The 17,436-nt window shown below is 63.5% G+C and overlaps 1 protein-coding gene and 1 long non-coding RNA gene across 3 annotated transcripts; one reads left to right on the top strand and one right to left on the bottom strand.

Annotated features, from left to right (window-relative positions):
* Positions 1-444: 444 nt before the first annotated feature.
* LOC109259882 (uncharacterized) lies at positions 445-2,158 on the bottom strand. The gene is made up of 3 exons (XR_008418205.1): positions 1,683-2,158; positions 1,307-1,577; positions 445-526 (listed from the first exon to the last, which is right to left on the bottom strand). It is a non-coding gene; the product is annotated as an uncharacterized LOC109259882 (long non-coding RNA).
* A 304-nt stretch (positions 2,159-2,462) lies between these two features.
* BGN (biglycan) lies at positions 2,463-17,141 on the top strand. 2 transcript variants are annotated; one of them, XM_019437737.2, is made up of 9 exons: positions 2,463-2,605; positions 9,933-10,060; positions 12,084-12,335; positions 12,670-12,782; positions 13,125-13,338; positions 13,869-13,979; positions 14,199-14,292; positions 14,378-14,516; positions 15,907-17,141. In XM_019437737.2, the coding sequence occupies exons 3-9, from the start codon at positions 12,086-12,088 to the stop codon at positions 16,102-16,104; spliced, it is 1,119 nt and encodes a 372-aa protein (XP_019293282.1). In that variant the 5' UTR covers positions 2,463-2,605; positions 9,933-10,060; positions 12,084-12,085; the 3' UTR covers positions 16,105-17,141. The 2 variants fall into 2 exon arrangements, with proteins under 2 accessions (XP_019293282.1, XP_019293281.1); XM_019437736.2 differs by lacking the exon at positions 9,933-10,060.
* The last annotated feature ends 295 nt before the right edge of the window (positions 17,142-17,436 follow it).

The following is a 17,436-nucleotide window of genomic DNA, read 5'->3' as shown; positions in this document are numbered from 1 at the left end:
AATATTTCTCTTCCCTCCTCTTTCTCTTGTCTACTCCAAGTCACCTCCTCCAGGAAGCCTTTCTAAGCCCCCCGTGGCGCTATGTGTGGCTCTGAGGAGGCAGGAAACAAAAGTGCCCCTGTCCCCTGCCCACAGAGCTCAGAGCCCAGACCCGGAGCCCCCAGAGTGGCCTTTCCCTAGCAAAGCTCCGGCCACTGTATTCAGGGCTCTTTTCGCTCCCACTGGGACTCCTGGACGCTGAGGACCTGAGTGATGGCTCCTGGGGTCCCAGCCCCCAGAGCAGGGCAAGGCACAGTGGAGGGCGGCCTGGGGCACCAGGCTGGGTGGGGCCTCGGACGCAGCTAAAGGCTCCTGGGGCAATGGGCGTGTCTTACATGGCTTTTTCTTTTTGCATTTTTAAAAACATCTTTATTAAGATATCATTCACATACCATAAAATTCGCCTATTTAAAATGCACAGTTCGGTGATTTTTAGTATATTCGGTGCGCGACATCACCGCAGTCAACTTTAGAACGCTTTCATCCCCTGTAAAAGAAGACGGACGCCTTTAGCTGTGGCCCTCTCTCCCCCCATTGCCCCCCGGGCCCCCAAGAACCCTCTAATGTACTCTCTGACCCTATAGATTTGCCTACTCTGGATGTTTCGTGTGAAATCACAGTATGTGGTCCTTGGCGACTGGCTTCTTTCACAGAGCACAGTGTTTTAGACATGTTGTGGACACGTTTTTCCTCCCATGCAGCCGTGGTTGGGGATATCACAGCTAAGGGAGGCTATCTTCTGTGATATAGTCTTTCTACTGCCAGCGATGTTGGGAGTGTGTCTCCCATAAACAGGAAAAAACAAACATGGAGACAAACGACGCGTGCTCCCAGCCAAGACCCTGTTTTTCCCACATCTCCCTTCTCCATGGTCCAGCCTGGAAGCTTCTTGAAGGCAGGCACCACAGCCTGGTCAGGCCACCATGCGTCTCACGTCCCCGGCCGGGGCCCCTGAACTGAAGCTGGTGCACATGGGAGGGGGAAGCCGCACCGCCAGGCGGAACCTTCTAGATCCCACCTGCACGTGGCCCGGGACAGCTGGCCAGGTAGTCAGGACCCTCAGACCTCATCCCTATTCTCCTTGGACCCACCTCTTCCTGGCGTCCCTCAGCCTCTGCCCGGCTGGTCCTCTATGCAGTTTTCTCTTTTGATCCCTGGGGCATCGTGTTCCATCTTGTGGCCCGCTTTACTTTCCCCCCTCTCTGTTTCCTTTGCAGAACTCGGTGTTGCTCCCTACCTTGGTTTCTAGCTCCATCTAAACCCTCACCTTTGTTCTGGGAGCAGCGCCTGCAGGAGTCTTCCTCAACGCGGCCAGGCTCTTGGCCTCACTCCGCTGGACGCTGGGGCACAACAGACCAGGGGAGGATTGGGGCCCCCCTGGACGGGGAGGAGGTGTGCTAAGGCCCTCGGCTCTACCCGCAGGTGGAGCTGGGCGCGTCCTGGCCCTCAGGAAGCCGCTGAGCTCCCAGCGATCACGTGGGGTGGTGGCTGACGATGGCCTCTTCCTGGGACGCTTGGCAGGCTGGCCCACTTCGCCCCTGTCAGTGGCCAGCGCAGGGCTCAGCCCAGAGGAAGTGCCCACCCACAGAGCATTCATTGCGTTGCAGGGGACCGCACGGATTGAGCAAAGAAAGATGACTCACTCTTCCACTCTCAGCTTGTCTGAGCCTCAGGGCTGGCAGGCGAGGGAAGACCCTCAGAGTCTGTGATGCCTTCCTGTCCGTGCCTCGCCGAGTCCCGTCTTGAGATCACACAGAGAGGACCCGTCCTGTGTTTTAGGGCAAAAAGGGCTGCAGCGGGGTGGGGGGCTGGGGTGTCCAGAGTACCTGGGAGCCTGCCTCAAGCCCTTCCAGAAATCCACAACAGCCGCCTCCCTGACTGCAGAGAACCACCTCCTTGTTCAGGCCCAGGCTGCCGGAGGTTCTGGGCGGGCTCAGAACAAAATTCCAGGGGCCACTCGCTGGACTAGCAACCAGAGGCCGCCTCCCCCTTGTCTCCCTTCCCTTTCTGCCATCTCGCCTTCGCCTGCAAGTGCCAGCAAGATAGTTCCCGCCCCTCTCCGGGCCTCAGTGTCCCTATCTGGGCAGTGGAAAGTTTGACTCTCCAAGGCTGTGCCAGCCCGGAGACACCAAGGGTCCTTGTGGGAGTGGGAGTGTGTCCCTTCCCCATGCGCGGGGAGGGGGGGGGAGGGAGGGGGTTGTGAGGGGGAGGGGGTGCAGCTAGCCCAGCCGTCTACAAGAAAATTGCTCCCTTTGAAGCTTCCAGGGGGGCCGGGAGGCCTGCCCCCTCCCTCCCTTCTTCCCTCCCTCTCTCCTTCCCTCTCCGCCCCACCAGCCCCCTCCCTCCTTTCCTCCCTCCCCGCCCCCTCCCGCCGTCCCCTCCCTGTCGGCCAGCCCGCCCAGCCTTTAGCCTCCCTCCCACCGCCTCTGTCTCCCTCTCTCCACAAACTGCCCAGGAGTGAGCAGCTGCTCTCGGAGGGCCCGACGGAGAAGGACAGACACACTGACTGCCTGACACCCAAGCCTGCCAACTAGCCAGCCTGTGCCCGGCCGCTTGCCCTTCCCAGGTAGGGCCCCCACGCCAGCCCCACACTGTCCCCACTGTGTCCCCACGCCGGCCTTGAGCTGCCCTCCTTGTCTCATCCCTGGTTCCACTGTGCCCTCGCCATCCTCAAAATGCCCCCACCATCCGCATCCCTACCCTTGTCCCTGCTGCCCCCTCACCCCCCCCCCCCCACTCCTAGGCTGCCTGTGATCCCCAGATTCCCGCCAGCGCTGCTGCGGGCTCCTGGCCCGCACCCCTTCGTCGCCACCCTGTGGCCCCCTTAGTGCTTGTCCCTTTTTGCATTTTCTCCCCACCCCCCTTTCCTCTCCCCTCTGACCTCACTCAGCTGCACTCCATATCTGCCCTCCCTGTCTCCCTCTCGGGTTCTTCCCCGTGACTGGCCCCACAGAGCATCGCTCAGGGCATGGCTGGGTGGCTGGCATCCCAGCTCGGCCAGCGGCTCTTCCTTCACCGCCGGTCCCGAGTCCCGAGCGTGCCCCGAACTCCTGCGCTGTGCCTCCACACTGGGAACACGGGTGGGAGGGCTCAGCGCTAGGGAACAGTCCCCACTGTCCCTGGTGTGGGCTCACAGACTTGGTTTCCCAGGCTGCCTGCCCAGGTATTACTCCCTTACCCACAGGCTAATTCCCTTCCTCTACGTCCTCCCGGCTGAGGTGGAGGTCCACAGGGCCCTGGCCCCTGGGGGCCCTGGGTGGGGCTGCCCGGGTGGCTCGGCTCTGCCTGTCCCCAGAACCCCCTTGGACTGAGACTCAGAATGCGGGGTTGTGGGCAGAGAGAAACTCAGGCAACCGTGCCGTGTTACCCTAGGCAGGCCTGGCTTTGGGCCTCGCAAAGCTTCTGGGGACCCTGGGGAGAAGTGAGGCCACAGGCCCACTTCCAAACTAGGACACCATTGTCCCAGGATGGGTGCCTTTTTAAAAAATGTTCTATTTACTGATTTGTGAGAGAGAGCATTAGCAGGGGAGGGACAGAGGGAGAGAGTGACACAGAACCCCAAGCAGGCTCCACACTATCATCCCAGAGCCCGACACGGGGCTCGAACCCACGAACCATGAGATCATGACCTGAGCCGAAATCAAGTTGGACGCTTAACCAACTGAGCCCCCCAGATGCTCCCCAGGATGGGTGCCTTTAAGGATCAGTGAGGTTCAAGAGCTCTCTGACCAATTGCCCTGTCCCCCAGAAGCAGCCCCCCCCCCCCCACGGGTGCATGGGGCAACTCTGGAATGGAGAGAGAGCCTCAGGTCAGAATCAAAAGTGTAGTGCAAGGTTACCCCCAAAGTTCTCTGGGAGGGGCCGAGAGGTTCCTGCTGGTCTCACTCCCACTCCATCCATCATACAAAGGAGGCAAGTGAATCCCAGAGACGGGCAGGAACCTGCCCACAATTGCACAGCAAGTCGGGTGCAAAACTGGGGCCAGGACTCAGGGCTCTCGACTGACAAACCCTGGCTATTGACCCCATACCACCCAAGGAAGCCTCAATGTCACTGGGGCATTGATAATGACAGCCTGTGGCCAACTGCACCTCCTGGGGATTGGAGTCAGAGGTGACAGGGCCACTGGCCCCTGTTCTGCAAGCTCCCAAGATGGCGGGCATGCTGAGGGGCCTGCCAAGCAACTTAAAAGAAGAGCAAAGGAGAATGGAGCTCTCTGTATGTGCCACCAAGTGCCATGGAAGGTTGGGGGATGGGAGCACCCCCTCACTGCTCCGTGGGTGCGGCTGGGGCCTGGGCACTGGTTGGTTCTGCTGAGTGGAGCAGGAGGCCCAGAGTACTCCAGGCCAGGGTCATGGGTAGGGGCGGGTAGGGTAGACCTTGCTCAGGCCAGAGAGACTGTGGCAGAACAGTGTTCACTAAGGGCCACTCTGGCTGCAGATACGGGCCAGTCCTGTCCTCAGCGTGCTCCTGCATCCGTGTCCTCCCCCACTCGCTGGCCTGCCAAGTCTCCACCCTGCGGGGACTGATTGGCATTGAGACAAGCGGGAGATGCTCGGGGCTCCCTGGATGCCAAGAAGGAAGGTTCCTGGGGATCTGCATCCAGGGGCAAAGGTCGGCGGGGAGTGAGAGTGCTTAGGCGCAGCTGCAAACACGCACGTGAGCGCCTCCTGGCGACACGCAGCTGCCCTGAGAGAGTGTGCAGGCTGCCCACGTCTGGCCCACGGGACATCATGGCTAGCCTTTGAGGGCAGGACTGGGGGGGCAGGGGGGATGTTGAAAGGACGGCACCACGCCGGACAGCGAGAGCAGACTGGGAGCCAAGGAGCCGCTGCGGAGTGCTGCCCCGGTGGGCCCGGCCCACCCGTTCACTCCCTGGCCCACCTTTAAGCCCCAAGGACCCAGGGCACAGTGGGCATTAACCACCCACCGCTTTCGTGCCCTGCCCTGAAGCAGGGTCCGGAGTCCCCGTTTAGTAGACGGGGAGCCTGAAGCCCAGCCTTTTCGCTGCCGGGCTGGTGGCAGTTCTGTGCAGGCTTATTTCAGAAGCCCAGAAACCTGGCCTGCCGGCCCCTGTGACCAAATTTCTCCCCAGCCCTACCAGTGGCCCTGGCCCACTGGAGGAGTGCGAACGAGGAAGGACAGGAGGAAAAGGGGCGTTTGAAAGGCCCCAGAGCGTCCCTTCCCGGGCTGTGCCAAGTCCCCAGAAGGAGGCGGAGCCTTCCAACAAGGCCCTCCCATCTCTCCCAGCCCCCCCCTCCTTCCTGGACCGCGTCCCTCTTCCCCTCCTGGGAGAAGCCCCGCAGACACCACACGGTCTGGACTGTTCCAGCAGTCACTTCTGCTCAGTTGCCTGGGGACACAGCCGTGGCACGAGAGAGAGGGGCGGTCTCCCAGGATTTCCTTGGAGCACACAGGCACAGGCAATGGCCCAGGCGTGTCCACCATGACCCCGCAGATAGTCCCAGCTGCAGCTCCGGGGCCTCATCTGCTGAGCCACTGGGTCCTTTGTCCTGCATGACCCCAGGGCCTTTCCCTCACCTTCCTTGCACACCTTCCAACACCCTTAATTGTGAGAGAAGTCTTCACATCCCCACCCACCACACCCTCCCCATCTGTCACCCAAGAGTGACAGAGCTTGTTCTCTGCCCAGAGCTGCCTCCTTCCACACCCGTGGGCCCCACTGGTGGGAGGGGACATACCTGCCCAGGGCTTCGCTCAAATTGAGGGGGTGGGGATGATGGTCGCTCTCCCAGGGCATCCTCCTATGAGCCGGGGGAGGGGGGGAGGGGGGTAAGCAAAGGCTCCCGCCGAAGGCGGGGTCCTGGCAGCTCTGGCCCCTCCTGTCAGCTGGCACCTGGGGCAGTCAGTGCCCCTCCCCTCCCTCCTGTCGTCTTCTGCCGAGACACTGGGACCCACGCCTTGGTCACCCACAGAACGCCTTCTGTAAATCCCACCTTAGAGGGAGCCGGTAGGGAGCAGGCAGAGGGGGCTCGGCTGGAGGAATGGGGGTGGTGTCTGCCCAGTCCTGTCCCCGCGGGCCTGAGGCCCGTTGAGGCTAGCTGGCCAGCCCCGTGGTCAGGCCCTTCCGTCTTCCAGAGCCCATTCCCCAGTGGCCACTGCGGGAAGGCCCCTGTGGGCGCGGGGCCTCCTCAGCCACTTCGTCTAGGGGGTGGGTGGCTGTGATCCATCCCCCCAACCTGGGCCCACAGCCCCAGGGTCCCCCGGGGCCTTCTTCACTCCCTCTGGGACTCAAGGCTCCTGGAAGCAGCCTCAGACCCACCCCATTTGGCTCCCCCTCCCTCGCTCTGCTCTGGGTCGGGGCAGTTGTGGGGTGGCTGCGGAGGGGGCCTTCTCCCCGGGGGCCTACCAGCCTGCAGCATCACTCGGATGACTCACCTGCCTCCTCCCTGTGGTAACGCATCTTGAAGTTTTGAGGGGCAGGGCTCTCTACCCAGCTTCCTTGCACCCAGCTCTCCCAGTCCATGGCATGGGAGAGCCAAACTCTGCAAACACCTGGGGCTGACCTGCAGTTTCCCCCCCACCACCTGCCCCTTGAGGGTCAGATGGCCAAGGGGGACACAGCAGTCAGAGGCCCAGGTGGCCGCTGGATCGGGAATTTGAGGAACAGACGTGCGACTTCAAGGAGAGGGGCAGAGGGCAGAGAGAGAGAGGCTGGTTCTGGCGGCCCTGTCCTAGGAGACCAGAGGCAAATGTGAGGTTCACCTTCTTGCAGTCTGAGTCCCTGCCTACCCTTGATTACAGTCCGCCAGGACCTTAGAGGCCACCTGGCTGCAAGCAGGCATGCACTGGGGGAGCCCTGCGAGGGGCTCTGAGGGGCCAGAGCCCCTGGCAGAGAGCAGGGAACCTGATGCAGGGAAGGGGATGCAGGAAACCCCGGGCCCAGGAAGGCAAGGGCCTCACTCACAGGTGTCTGGCCACTCTCCTACCCAGAAAGTGGGGCCGAACCCCCTCGTCTTGGCCTGGCTCAGGTGGGGAGCAAGGCAGGTGGGGCGCCATGCTCTGGGAGCCGGGCTGAGAGCATCTCGCTGTGGGGTCTGGGGCCTGCTAGGACCTAAAATGCTTCGGGGCAGTTCCCTGGCCTGGTGACCGGGGGGCTTGATGCCTTTTCCGTGTGACATCCCTGCAGGCCCGTAGCCAGCACAAACAGCAAGGTTGCGATTGGCCTGGTGGGTGTGTTAGGGCCAAGGAGGGGCGTATGGCCCCACAGCCAGTGGGGAGCTCCTGATATTGGCAGTCAGAGAGAGGCATCACGTTCCCAGAGGATTCATGACGCAAGCAAGGGGGCAAAGGACCCACAGAGCAGGGCCCTGCTTTCCAACGGCATCACCTCCCAGCCTAGGTGAGGGAGCTGCCAAGGAGTCTTTCCCAGGGCCCCAGAGGCTGGTCCGCCCCCCCCCCCCTCCACAGCACAAAGAGTATAGGGTCTTGTGGCTTTGGGACCTGTGGCAAAGTCTGCAATGACAGAGGGTGGGGCCAGACACAGGCGCAGGTAGACAGAGAGTGGAGTCCCAGTTCTACCATTTCCTTATCGTGTAGCCTTGGGCAAGAGTGTGGGGCAAAGTCTGAGCCTCCGTTTACCTATTCAAGCCTCACTTTCTTCTTTTGGTCATTGGGAGGGCCGTTAAGAAATCATTTGAGTCCCCTGCCCCGCCTCTGGCAGGTAATAGCATCCTCCCTCTTCCCCGAAGATTCTAGAACGTGGTGAGCAGGGGCTCAGGATTCCTTGTGAGTGGGAGAAGGAGGAAGGACACACAGCCCAGGTGTGAAAGGACCAGGAAACTCAGGATCCCCAGCTGGCTTGGGTCATGTGCTGCCTGACTCCTGGCCAACAGTTTGACTCTCCTGTTTTCAAGAGGTTTTATGGCAGGGTGGGGGAGGGGTGGATGGCTCTCCTGGATGCTGTGGGGAGAGGTCCGGCCTAGCCGGCACCGGCCACCCCACCACCTCCCCAGTACCAGCGCTCTGCACGCAGCCAGTGGGTTGGCTCCCGGCTGGCTCCCTGGGGCCTCCAACCCCCACATCCAGGTGGAATCCGTACCTGAAGGCTGACAGAGCACAGGACCCAGCTCTGTCCAGTCACACCAGCAGTGCCGGGGCCATGGCAGGAAGGAGCAGCTCGCGCTGTAGCCTAGAGGGCATGCGGGGGCGATAGCGGAGGGCCCAGCGTGGCCCGGGGCGCGTACGCAGGTGGGGTGGGGCTCAGGGCCCGCCCCTCCCCTCTCCAGCCACCAGCCGCTCACGCAGTCACCCCCGCATACGTGTGCACGTGCAGGCTTCGGCAGACCCATAGCTGGCACCCAAGTGTAGATGAGATGCTGTCCGGGGTGGCAGGCTGGGGCCTGGGAGGGCAGCGAGGGGCAGCTGGGCGTCAGCTTGCGCACCGTGCCCACCTGTGCAATACAGTTGTGGACAGCGCCCCTGCCCCTGGCCTGTTGTTTGAAGCTGGGCCCTGAGGGCTTTGGTGGTCGGAGCGGGGCAGTGGGGGGTGGGGAGGGTACCCTCTGCTCAGCCCGTCTCCCGCCCACCCGTCCCCATCCACGTAGTCCTAGGGATGGGGCAGGGCTAGGGAGACGGTGGCACGCACGCTGGAGTTCAGGTCGGGTTGCTCGGTGGGGCCAGACACCCCGGGCTGAGGCCTCGGGACAGTGCCCGGCGTCTACGACTTGGCAGCTGCGGGCCACGCATCTGCAAGCAAGCTCCCAGGGCATGCCAGACCTTAAGTCCTGCTCCCGCCGCCCTTGGCCTGGCCTGAATGCCTGGCACGGCACCCCCATGTTCTCAGAGGCCGCCAACGCGTCTTGTTTGGCGCTGACCTGGAACGGTCGCGCTCCGAGGACTGCGCTGGCTCTCGGAGGGCGAGACAAGGAAGGCCCTATTGGTTTGGCGGCACAGCCTCCGGGAAGCCCGGCCTTTTCCCTTGCTCACACCTGTGGGCACCGGGCCGGAGGCCTCACCGCCATTACCACTTCTTTCCTTGGCCCTGAGGGGCGGGGTCCGGCGAGCTCCAAGCACACAGCGATGGGGCTCAAGGCCCTCCCCGAAGTCCTTGGGGACACCCCCTCGGGTTCACCGGCCGGCCGGCCCCCTGCTCCCCGTGCAGTTCTACCCGCCGAGTCTTGTGCCAGCTCCGGGAGTGGAAATGAGGCTCTGCTGGGAAGCCTGCCCAGCCCCCACCCCGCCGGCCTGTCCACTGCCTGGGCCGGGCCAAGAGTGGGGGCGGGGGAGAACCGGCCAAACCTCATCCTCTGCCTCTATCGCGGGGCCCTGCTGTGGGACCTCCAAACCCTCGGCCTCAGTCCCTCCCCCCCAAGAGTGAGCCTGCGCTGGAGCCCAGGGCCCCTCCCTCGGCCTCTCTGTGGCCCCCAGATGCAGCCATGTCAAGCACGGCCGGTTTGAGCTGATTCATCTCCTCTAGAGTCCCCATTCCCCCAGGACGGGTCCTACGAGCCCACTTGGAGCCTGGGTGGCCAGTCCCACCCCGGTGGGCCTTCCCAGCGCCTGTTCGTCCTTTACCCTGGGGGCGGGGGACAGCCACGGGAGGACAGAGGCTCCCTGGGGAGACCCCCAGCCCTTCTCAGCCCCCGCAGGCCAGAAGAGGCCTGTTTCTGCCCACTTTGCCTCACAGCCGCCCCTGGACCTGGCCCGACCACCCCAGCCACCCCCACCTGTCCAGGTGGACCGTGGATCCCAAAGCCTTCCAAGGCTCCCACTGGGCGTTCCAGCCCTGACTCATCCCCCCGTGAGGTAGCGGCTTTGGCAGGGGTGCCGGGCAAGAGGGGAACAGTCTCCTCCCTCTCTCCCATTCCATCTTGCTCTCCTGCCTCCGTTCTCCCCTTCCTGTTCTCTCCTACCACTCCCCCTCCTCCCAGCCCTGGGCATCCACTGGCTCCCAGACAAGGGCCCCAAGCAGCGGCAGCAGGCACTCGAGGCCTCGGCCTACCCTGCTGTGTCCTGGAGGTTGCAGAATCAGGGGAAGAAGGAGGGACACACCGTCCAGGTAGGCAAGCACAGGGCCTTCTCCCTACTCGGCCCCATGACCCTCTGGGGGCTCCCCTGGGTCCTGCTCGGCCAGCCCGGGGCTGGCAGGACCTGGGGCGTGATCGTGGGATCTTGAGGCCCAAAGGAGCTGGGGAGACGGGGTCCTCTCCCGACATGGGGGATCCTCACTCTGCTGTGTGACCTGGGACAGGCAGGCAGCTTCTCTGAGCTCATCACTGGGGGCCAGCCCTCAGGAGGGCTGTTGTGACCTACTGGGGGTGCTCTGGGGCTGACTCTCCAGCTGAGTCCACTGAACTATGTCCTGGGTCTGTGACCTGTGCCTGACAAGCACACCGCAGCCCTGGCAGCCAGAAAGGCGGCACCCTTCTCTCCCACTCTGTCCTCGGGGATGGCGGGAGCCAGGGCACACTCTATGACCCACTCGGGGCTGGCCTGAGGAGTGTGGAAGGGGTTGGCGAGGCTGGGATGGATAGAAAGCCGAGGCTCGGAGTAGTTGTGCCCAGACCTGGAGGTGGCCCCTGGCTTGCCGGTGGGAGGAGCCCAGGGGAGCCTGCAGGGGCCCGGGCTGGCCCAGGGAAGCGGCGGCCAGGGCCACACTGTGCACAAGGTGCCAGCCTAGAGGATGCGGGCTCCGCTTCCCGAGGACTCCTTCCACATTTGCAGCCAGCAGTTGGGCTTAGGGGTCACCCAGACCCACTGAAGCCCCTGACAGCCCCTCCCCCATCCAAAGCGGGCCCGAAGTGAGGAGGGGCTCCCAGGGGTGGGGCCCAATGGGGGCTACAGGAAGCCCCTGGAAGCCAGCCAGGCTCACTGCCCACAGATGTGCCCAGGGCAGCCTCAGTCACCCGAGCCTGGGAGGGAAGCAGGGCAGGCGCACATGCCTGTTTCACGAATGGGGCAAATGAGCCCGGCTGGGACTTTCCCGGGAAATCCGAATTGGTGAGGACGGCAGGAGAGGCAGGGGCCCCGGCCTTTTCCTGTACAGGAACTTCTGGATGGGAGAGGGGAGGAGGTGGGCAAATATGGGCACCTGGGGGCAGGTTCGGGCAGAGGGCAGCCTCCCCCTCACGCCCACCCCGCTGCCTGGCCTGGGGGAGCCTTCAGACAAGCCTGATCCTGCCTGCCACCCAGCGGCAGCCTGCTCCCCTCTGGTGGCCTCTCCAGGGGGCTGGGCCACAGGCAGAAGGAAGGCAGGAGCAGATGTGGGAGCCCTGGGGCTCTGCAGGCCAAGCCAGGGGAAGTCTTGTGGGCCAGGAGAGGGTGCTGGGGTCCCGGGGAGGGGGGGGGGCGCACCCCCTCCACCTCAGCGGTTTCACCCCTGCCAGGGAGGACGCTCCTCTCTTTATCCACACGGCCTCCGGGGCTAGCCCAGGTGTCAGCCCAGCGTGCCCAGCCTGGCCTCTTGGCCTCTTGACTTTCTTTGAAAAATGTGGACGTGTTGCAAGGGGGAGCTGAGGCAGGAAAGGAAGTGACTCATGGTGGTCTAACTCCATCCCGACTGCGCCCACATTGCCCTGAGCATGTGGGATTGGCCGTGGCCACAGTAGTACATTCAAATCCAAAGTCTTCAAAGCCTGTAGGGGGCAAATGGCTGCCCTTCCCTCTCTGCCTCCTCCACTCCCTCCACTAGCCTCCCAGAACCCCCCACCACCCCCCACCCCCGGCAGGCTGCCAGCTGACTCAGTGGTGCGTGGAAGACAGCAGAGGAGGGGGTTAGTGCTGCAGACTCGCTAACTGGCAAGGCGATGCACTGCCCATGAACCCCCCAGGCCTGCCTGCGATCAGAGGGGAGCAGAGGGAGATGTCTCCTGCCTGCCCGCACCCCCTCCCTCTGCCGCCTCCTTCCCTGCCACTCCCACCCTGGGGTCTGGCCGTCCGCAGTGAGGGATGGCGAACGCGGTGCCATCACATGCAAAAGCTCAGCCCCTGGTATTTGGAGGTTTGCCAGGAGGGGGCCCCGAGGGCAGGGACCAGTGATGGCTGGGCCCTCCTGACAGCCCCTCCTCACCCCGGCCTCCCAGGCATGCCCACCATGTGGCCCCTGTGGCTCCTCGCATCCCTGCTGGCCCTGAGCCAGGCCCTGCCGTTTGAGCAGAAGGGCTTCTGGGACTTCACCCTGGACGACGGGCTGCCCATGCTGAACGATGAGGAGGCTTCAGGTGCTGAGACGACTTCAGGTGTCCCGGACCTGGACTCCCTCACGCCCACCTTCAGCGCCATGTGTCCTTTTGGCTGCCACTGCCACCTGCGGGTCGTTCAGTGCTCCGACCTGGGTCAGTCCCGGGCCCAGGGTGGGACGGGTGCATGAAGGCACAGGCCTGGCCTGAGCGCCCTACCAAGGAGACACATGTCTGTCCCGTGGGATGGGCGTGAAAGGGTGGGGTCGGGGATGGGGTGACCCCACACAGGGTCCGGGGACTCCTGGTTTCAGCGTGGAATGCTGTCCAGCTGTTCGTTTGCAAAAGAGCAGGGAGTGAGGAGGGCCCTGGTCTACGGCGGAGGCCTTGTGTGGGTGTCCGTGGGCGCCCGTGTCCCCACGCTCTGAGCTGCTCTGGGGCTGGGGCTGGGGCTGGGGCTCATGCTGATGACCGCGGCCCCGGCCCCCAGGTCTGAAGTCTGTGCCCAAGGAGATCTCCCCCGACACAACGCTTCTGGACCTGCAGAACAATGACATCTCCGAGCTCCGCAAGGATGACTTCAAGGGCCTCCAGCACCTTTACGTAAGCCCACCCTGGCCCTTCTGAGGCGCTGCGAGGAGGTGGGCAGTGTGCAGCTGAGGAGTTGGGTGCTTGTGGGTGTGCACACGTATGTGTCGGGTGCGAGAGGGGACTGGGGACCCACGGAGTCCTGCGAGAAGTCTGGAGGCGGGCTTGATGGGAGCGCCCCAGGTCACGGGTCACATGTGCGGATGTCAGCAGCCATAAGCACGGGACAGAATCGCTCCGCCTCGAGGCCTCACTGGCAGCCCCACCGATCACCAGCTAGGGCGGCCAGGGAGGGAGGAAGAGGTGAGGGCAGGGCGGGGAGCTTGTGCCTTTACTTCCCATGCCCCCCTACCCCAGGCTCTCGTCCTGGTGAACAACAAGATCTCCAAGATCCACGAGAAGGCCTTCAGCCCCCTGCGGAAGCTGCAGAAGCTCTATATCTCCAAGAACCACCTGGTGGAGATCCCTCCCAACCTGCCCAGCTCCCTGGTGGAGCTCCGCATCCATGACAACCGCATCCGCAAGGTGCCAAAGGGCGTGTTTAGCGGGCTGCGCAACATGAACTGCATCGGTGAGTGTGGCATGGCCTGTGGCAGTTGTCACCCTGTGGCCAGCAGGAAAGGCTCAGGGAGAGGGGCCTCTTGCAGCCGGAGGGGCTGGGTGCCATGGACAAGCCTGGTGGGCCTCACAGGACATTTTGGAGGCTTGTCTGGGGACATGCCCCAGAGCTGCCAAGGCGAGATGAAGAGAGACCCGGGGACCGTAGAGGGAGGGAAGGGAAAGGGCTAGTGCAGCCAGCCAGCCAGGGGCCAGGCCAGAGGAGCTGAGCAGGCTGCGGTGGAGCCCCACCTTGATCTCTGGCTCCCCTCCTTTTCCTCCTGCTCCCCTTACCCCCTGAGGTCAATGCCTGGGCCAACGCCCTTGGGAGCTGATGGTCTTGAACAGCCAGGAGTTTGCAATTAGCCCAGTAAATCACTGGAGCTGCTTTCAGGGGTAGATGGGGGAGCAGGACCCATCAGGCCAGCCCAAGTCAGGACCTGGGGCTGTGCGCGCAGCCACCCGGCTCTGGCGTCAGGGCTGAGTGGGGGGCGTCTCTCCTAGAGATGGGCGGGAACCCGCTGGAAAACAGTGGCTTTGAGCCTGGAGCCTTCGATGGCCTGAAGCTCAACTACCTGCGCATCTCTGAGGCCAAGCTCACGGGCATCCCCAAAGGTAGGAAGGCAGACCTTTCCCCCATGCTGTCCAGCCTCCATGGCACAGATGGGCACAGATGGGGGGATCCGGGGACATCTGGAGCCACCAGTCAACTCAGGGAGGGCTTTGGTAGCCCTCTGTTCCCATCTGCGCCCCCCCCCCCCGACATACAGACCCAGCCCGCACACATGGCCTCCCCTCCCGCATTCAACTCAGAGCACCCTCTTTTCCTGGCAGACCTCCCCGAGACCCTGAACGAACTCCATCTGGACCACAACAAAATCCAGGCCATCGAGCTGGAGGACCTGCTCCGCTACTCCAAGCTGTACAGGTGGGCTGCGGGTCCACATGGGGTGCCCTGCCCCACTGCTCTTTTCTCCCCCAGCGTCTTGGTACATGTCATGTGCCCTTCGCAGGTTGGGCCTGGGCCACAACCAGATCCGCATGATCGAGAACGGGAGCCTAAGTTTTCTGCCCACCCTGCGGGAGCTGCACTTGGACAATAACAAGCTGTCCAGGGTGCCTTCTGGCCTTCCGGACCTCAAGCTCCTCCAGGTGAGAGGAGGGGGGAGCCCCCATGCCAGGGGCTGTAACACAGAGTGGCGCGGGACCTTGCCGTGCGGCCGGCCAGCTGTGCGGTCTGGGCAGCTACTCCTGCTCTCTCTGCCTCTGCCTCCGCATGTGGAAAGAAGCCATCACAAGGATCCCTCCCTCAGTGCCAGCGAGCTGTGCTGAGGAAGTAGGGGAGGCAAGCGGGGACTCCCCCGGGGCTGGCAAGGACGGCGGGTCATGGGTGGAGAGAGGGTGTGAGGGATGAGCAGGAGCCGGCCTGCTAGACATTGCAGCTGAACGTCTCCTAGGTGGGCGGGACACCAGAAAGGCACGGCAGAGCCGGGGAGGTCAGGGAACAGTGTGCGCACTGGAGGTGCACGGATTTGTGGTGAGACGGGTCCAGCTCGGGGCAGGAAGTAGGCTGATGAGGGGGTGCAGGGTCTTGCCTGGGGTTCTCAGGATCCCCCACCACCACCACCACCACTCTGGTCCTGGCTTGGCTTCCAGTCTCTTCCTCGGCCCCAATCACACTAGCCAGGAGAGCTGCCATTCCTACAGGCTGTCGGGTCAGAGCCAAGTCGGGACAAGCTCTGCATCCGGGGAGGGCGGGGGAGGGCGGAGCAGCCCGGAAGCTGCCGGGGCGAGGCCCAGGCCCGGCTCAGCGCGCCCTCTAGCGGCTGGTGTCCTCTCTGCCTCTAGAGGGCGCTGCTCCAGCCTGAGCACCTCCCCCCCCCCCCCCCCCCCCCCCCGCCCATCGTGGGGTTCCTTACCCTCTCTCTCTCCTGCTTCCTCTGTCCCTCCCCTAGAGAGGGGCTTCGGGAAGTTGAGAGCTGCTAAAGAGCAAGTACCCCTGCGCACTGGACGGAAGAGGGGGCCACGTGCAGGTTCCTTCTCCTGTCATATCTATGGGTCTCTGGAGTGAGAGGCTGCTGCCCGGGGGCAGGCCCGGAGCCCGGGGAGCCCAGAGGGAGGGCCAGGGACCCTCTGTGAGCCCAAGGTGCCACCTGTCCTGCATCGATACCCACGTCCCATCCCTTGACCCCCGCGTGCCCCTCCCTTCCCACCCACCACCCACCACGCCGGGGCCCTTCGTCCTGGCCCCTGGTCACATACCAGTGCCTTAATCCCATCCAACAGCCTCATGACCACCATACCCAAACCTCGCTTTGCTCCTCCCAACAATGGAAGAATCACATCCTGGACCTCAAAGGGCAGGCGCTGTGATTAAATCACGCCCATGAGGTGGCCAGGCGGGACCCAGCCCGGAGGGAGGGCCCAAGCCCTCTGTCGTCTGCCCTCTACTTGGCCCACCCAGGCCGGTACAGGTTCGGAGGGCAGTCAGGGGTGACTGGGCCACCGGCACTGGGCCTGAGCCACCTCCCTCTGCCCTCAGGTGGTCTATCTGCACACCAACAACATCACCAAGGTGGGCGTCAACGACTTCTGCCCCGTGGGCTTCGGGGTGAAGCGGGCGTACTACAACGGCATCAGCCTCTTCAATAACCCTGTGCCCTACTGGGAGGTGCAGCCGGCCACTTTCCGCTGCGTCACCGACCGCCTGGCCATCCAGTTTGGCAACTACAAAAAGTAGAGGCAGCAGCGGCCGCTGCGGTGGCCTGGGAGGGGTCTCTGGGGAGCGCAGCAGACATCCCGAAGGGGAGGGCAGAGGGAGGGAGGGAAGCCAGTGCCCAGCTGCACCCAACCCAGCCCCCGCCCTTGATCCTGGACCCCAACGCGCTGCCTCCTGACGCCCTCATCCCGGCTCCCAGGCGTGCAGATGGGGCACAAGACCCAGCCGCCGTCATGTGTGCCTTGGCTTCAGAGCTGCCCCTGCCCCCCACTTCATAGCCACTCAGAGCACCCTCATAAAGCTTTCTTCCCATTCACCCTGAGATCAAGTCACCCAAGGCTCCGGTCCAAGGAAGACGGTCCCTGGGTCTAGGGGGTGGGAAGGGGCTAAGAGGGAGGAAACAGCCCACCCCACCTGCCTGGCACGCATTCTTTCTTCTCATGTACTTCCAGCTTCCAACCCTCCTTAGCCTGGCCTGCTACCCCTGGCCTTCCATGCTCCCCCCGCCCTTCTGCAAGTTCACGGCCCATTTACCCCAGCCTCCTTGCTCTACTGGCCTCTAGACCAGTGTCTTCCTGTCTGTTTCTCTGTCTCTCTCTGTCCCTCTCTCTGTCTCCATCCGTCTCTCTCATCCTCCCTCTCCTCGCTCACATCGCTGAGCTGGGTCTGGTGTCTGTCTCGCTGGGCTTCTGCCCGGCCCCAACCTAGGCAAGCCAGGGGGCAAAGGGCAGCTGTCCCCAAGCCTGCCCTGCCCAGACTCTGCTCCCCCTCCCCGAGTCTGGACAGTCCTGGAGGAGGCCAGCATGTGGAGGTGATGCACCCTGTGCGCAGTCCACAGTCCGAAGGGGAGCACTGGCCCAAGAAAAGGCCCAGCATCGCGCTGGAGTCGGCAGCCAATTTTCCTTGGCCTTTCCCGCCCCGCACGATGGCTAGTTCCCCCCTCCCTTCACCTTCTGGCCCCTGGTATGGTGGGGGTTTCGAGCAATCACACCCAGCTTGAGGAGGAGCTGCTTCTGAGGTCGGTTGTTGTCTTTCAATTAAAGAAACACTGTGCACTATGGCTGTGTGTGCCGCCGCTCTCGGGTGGCATTGGGGACTGAGCAGACGAGGGGTGGAGGGGCACGATGTGCGGCTGCGGCTGGCGGCCAGACTCTGCCTGCTCGTGTCCACTCTAAGCCTCGGGCTTCCTCTTTCTTGCTTTCCCTGCACTCAGGCAAGAGTCCCCAGTACCTCCATGTCTGAGACTGGACAAGAAGGCCCCTTCCACTTCTTTCTAGGCACTTCCATTGCCCCAGCTGTCCTTCTCCTGGGGTCCTAAAGCAGGCCTGGCTGAGGGAGCATCTGCCCACCCAG

This window comes from Panthera pardus, unplaced genomic scaffold (assembly GCF_024362965.1).
Source record: "Panthera pardus isolate Hobbes unplaced genomic scaffold, ASM2436296v1 HiC_scaffold_27, whole genome shotgun sequence".
Lineage (NCBI taxonomy): Eukaryota > Metazoa > Chordata > Mammalia > Carnivora > Felidae > Panthera > Panthera pardus.
The sequence above is the reverse complement of the archived record's forward strand: the minus strand, read 5'-3'. Positions and strand labels throughout refer to the sequence as shown.

Excerpts from the sequence above, each read along its gene's own strand:
- BGN (XM_019437736.2), top strand. The coding sequence starts at position 12,086 with ATGCCCACCATGTGGCCCCTGTGGCTCCTCGCATCCCTGCTGGCCCTG. Across the intron at positions 12,783-13,124 it reads AGGGCCTCCAGCACCTTTAC|GCTCTCGTCCTGGTGAACAA; the intron begins GTAAGCCCACCC and ends CCCCTACCCCAG. Across the intron at positions 14,293-14,377 it reads CGCTACTCCAAGCTGTACAG|GTTGGGCCTGGGCCACAACC; the intron begins GTGGGCTGCGGG and ends TGCCCTTCGCAG.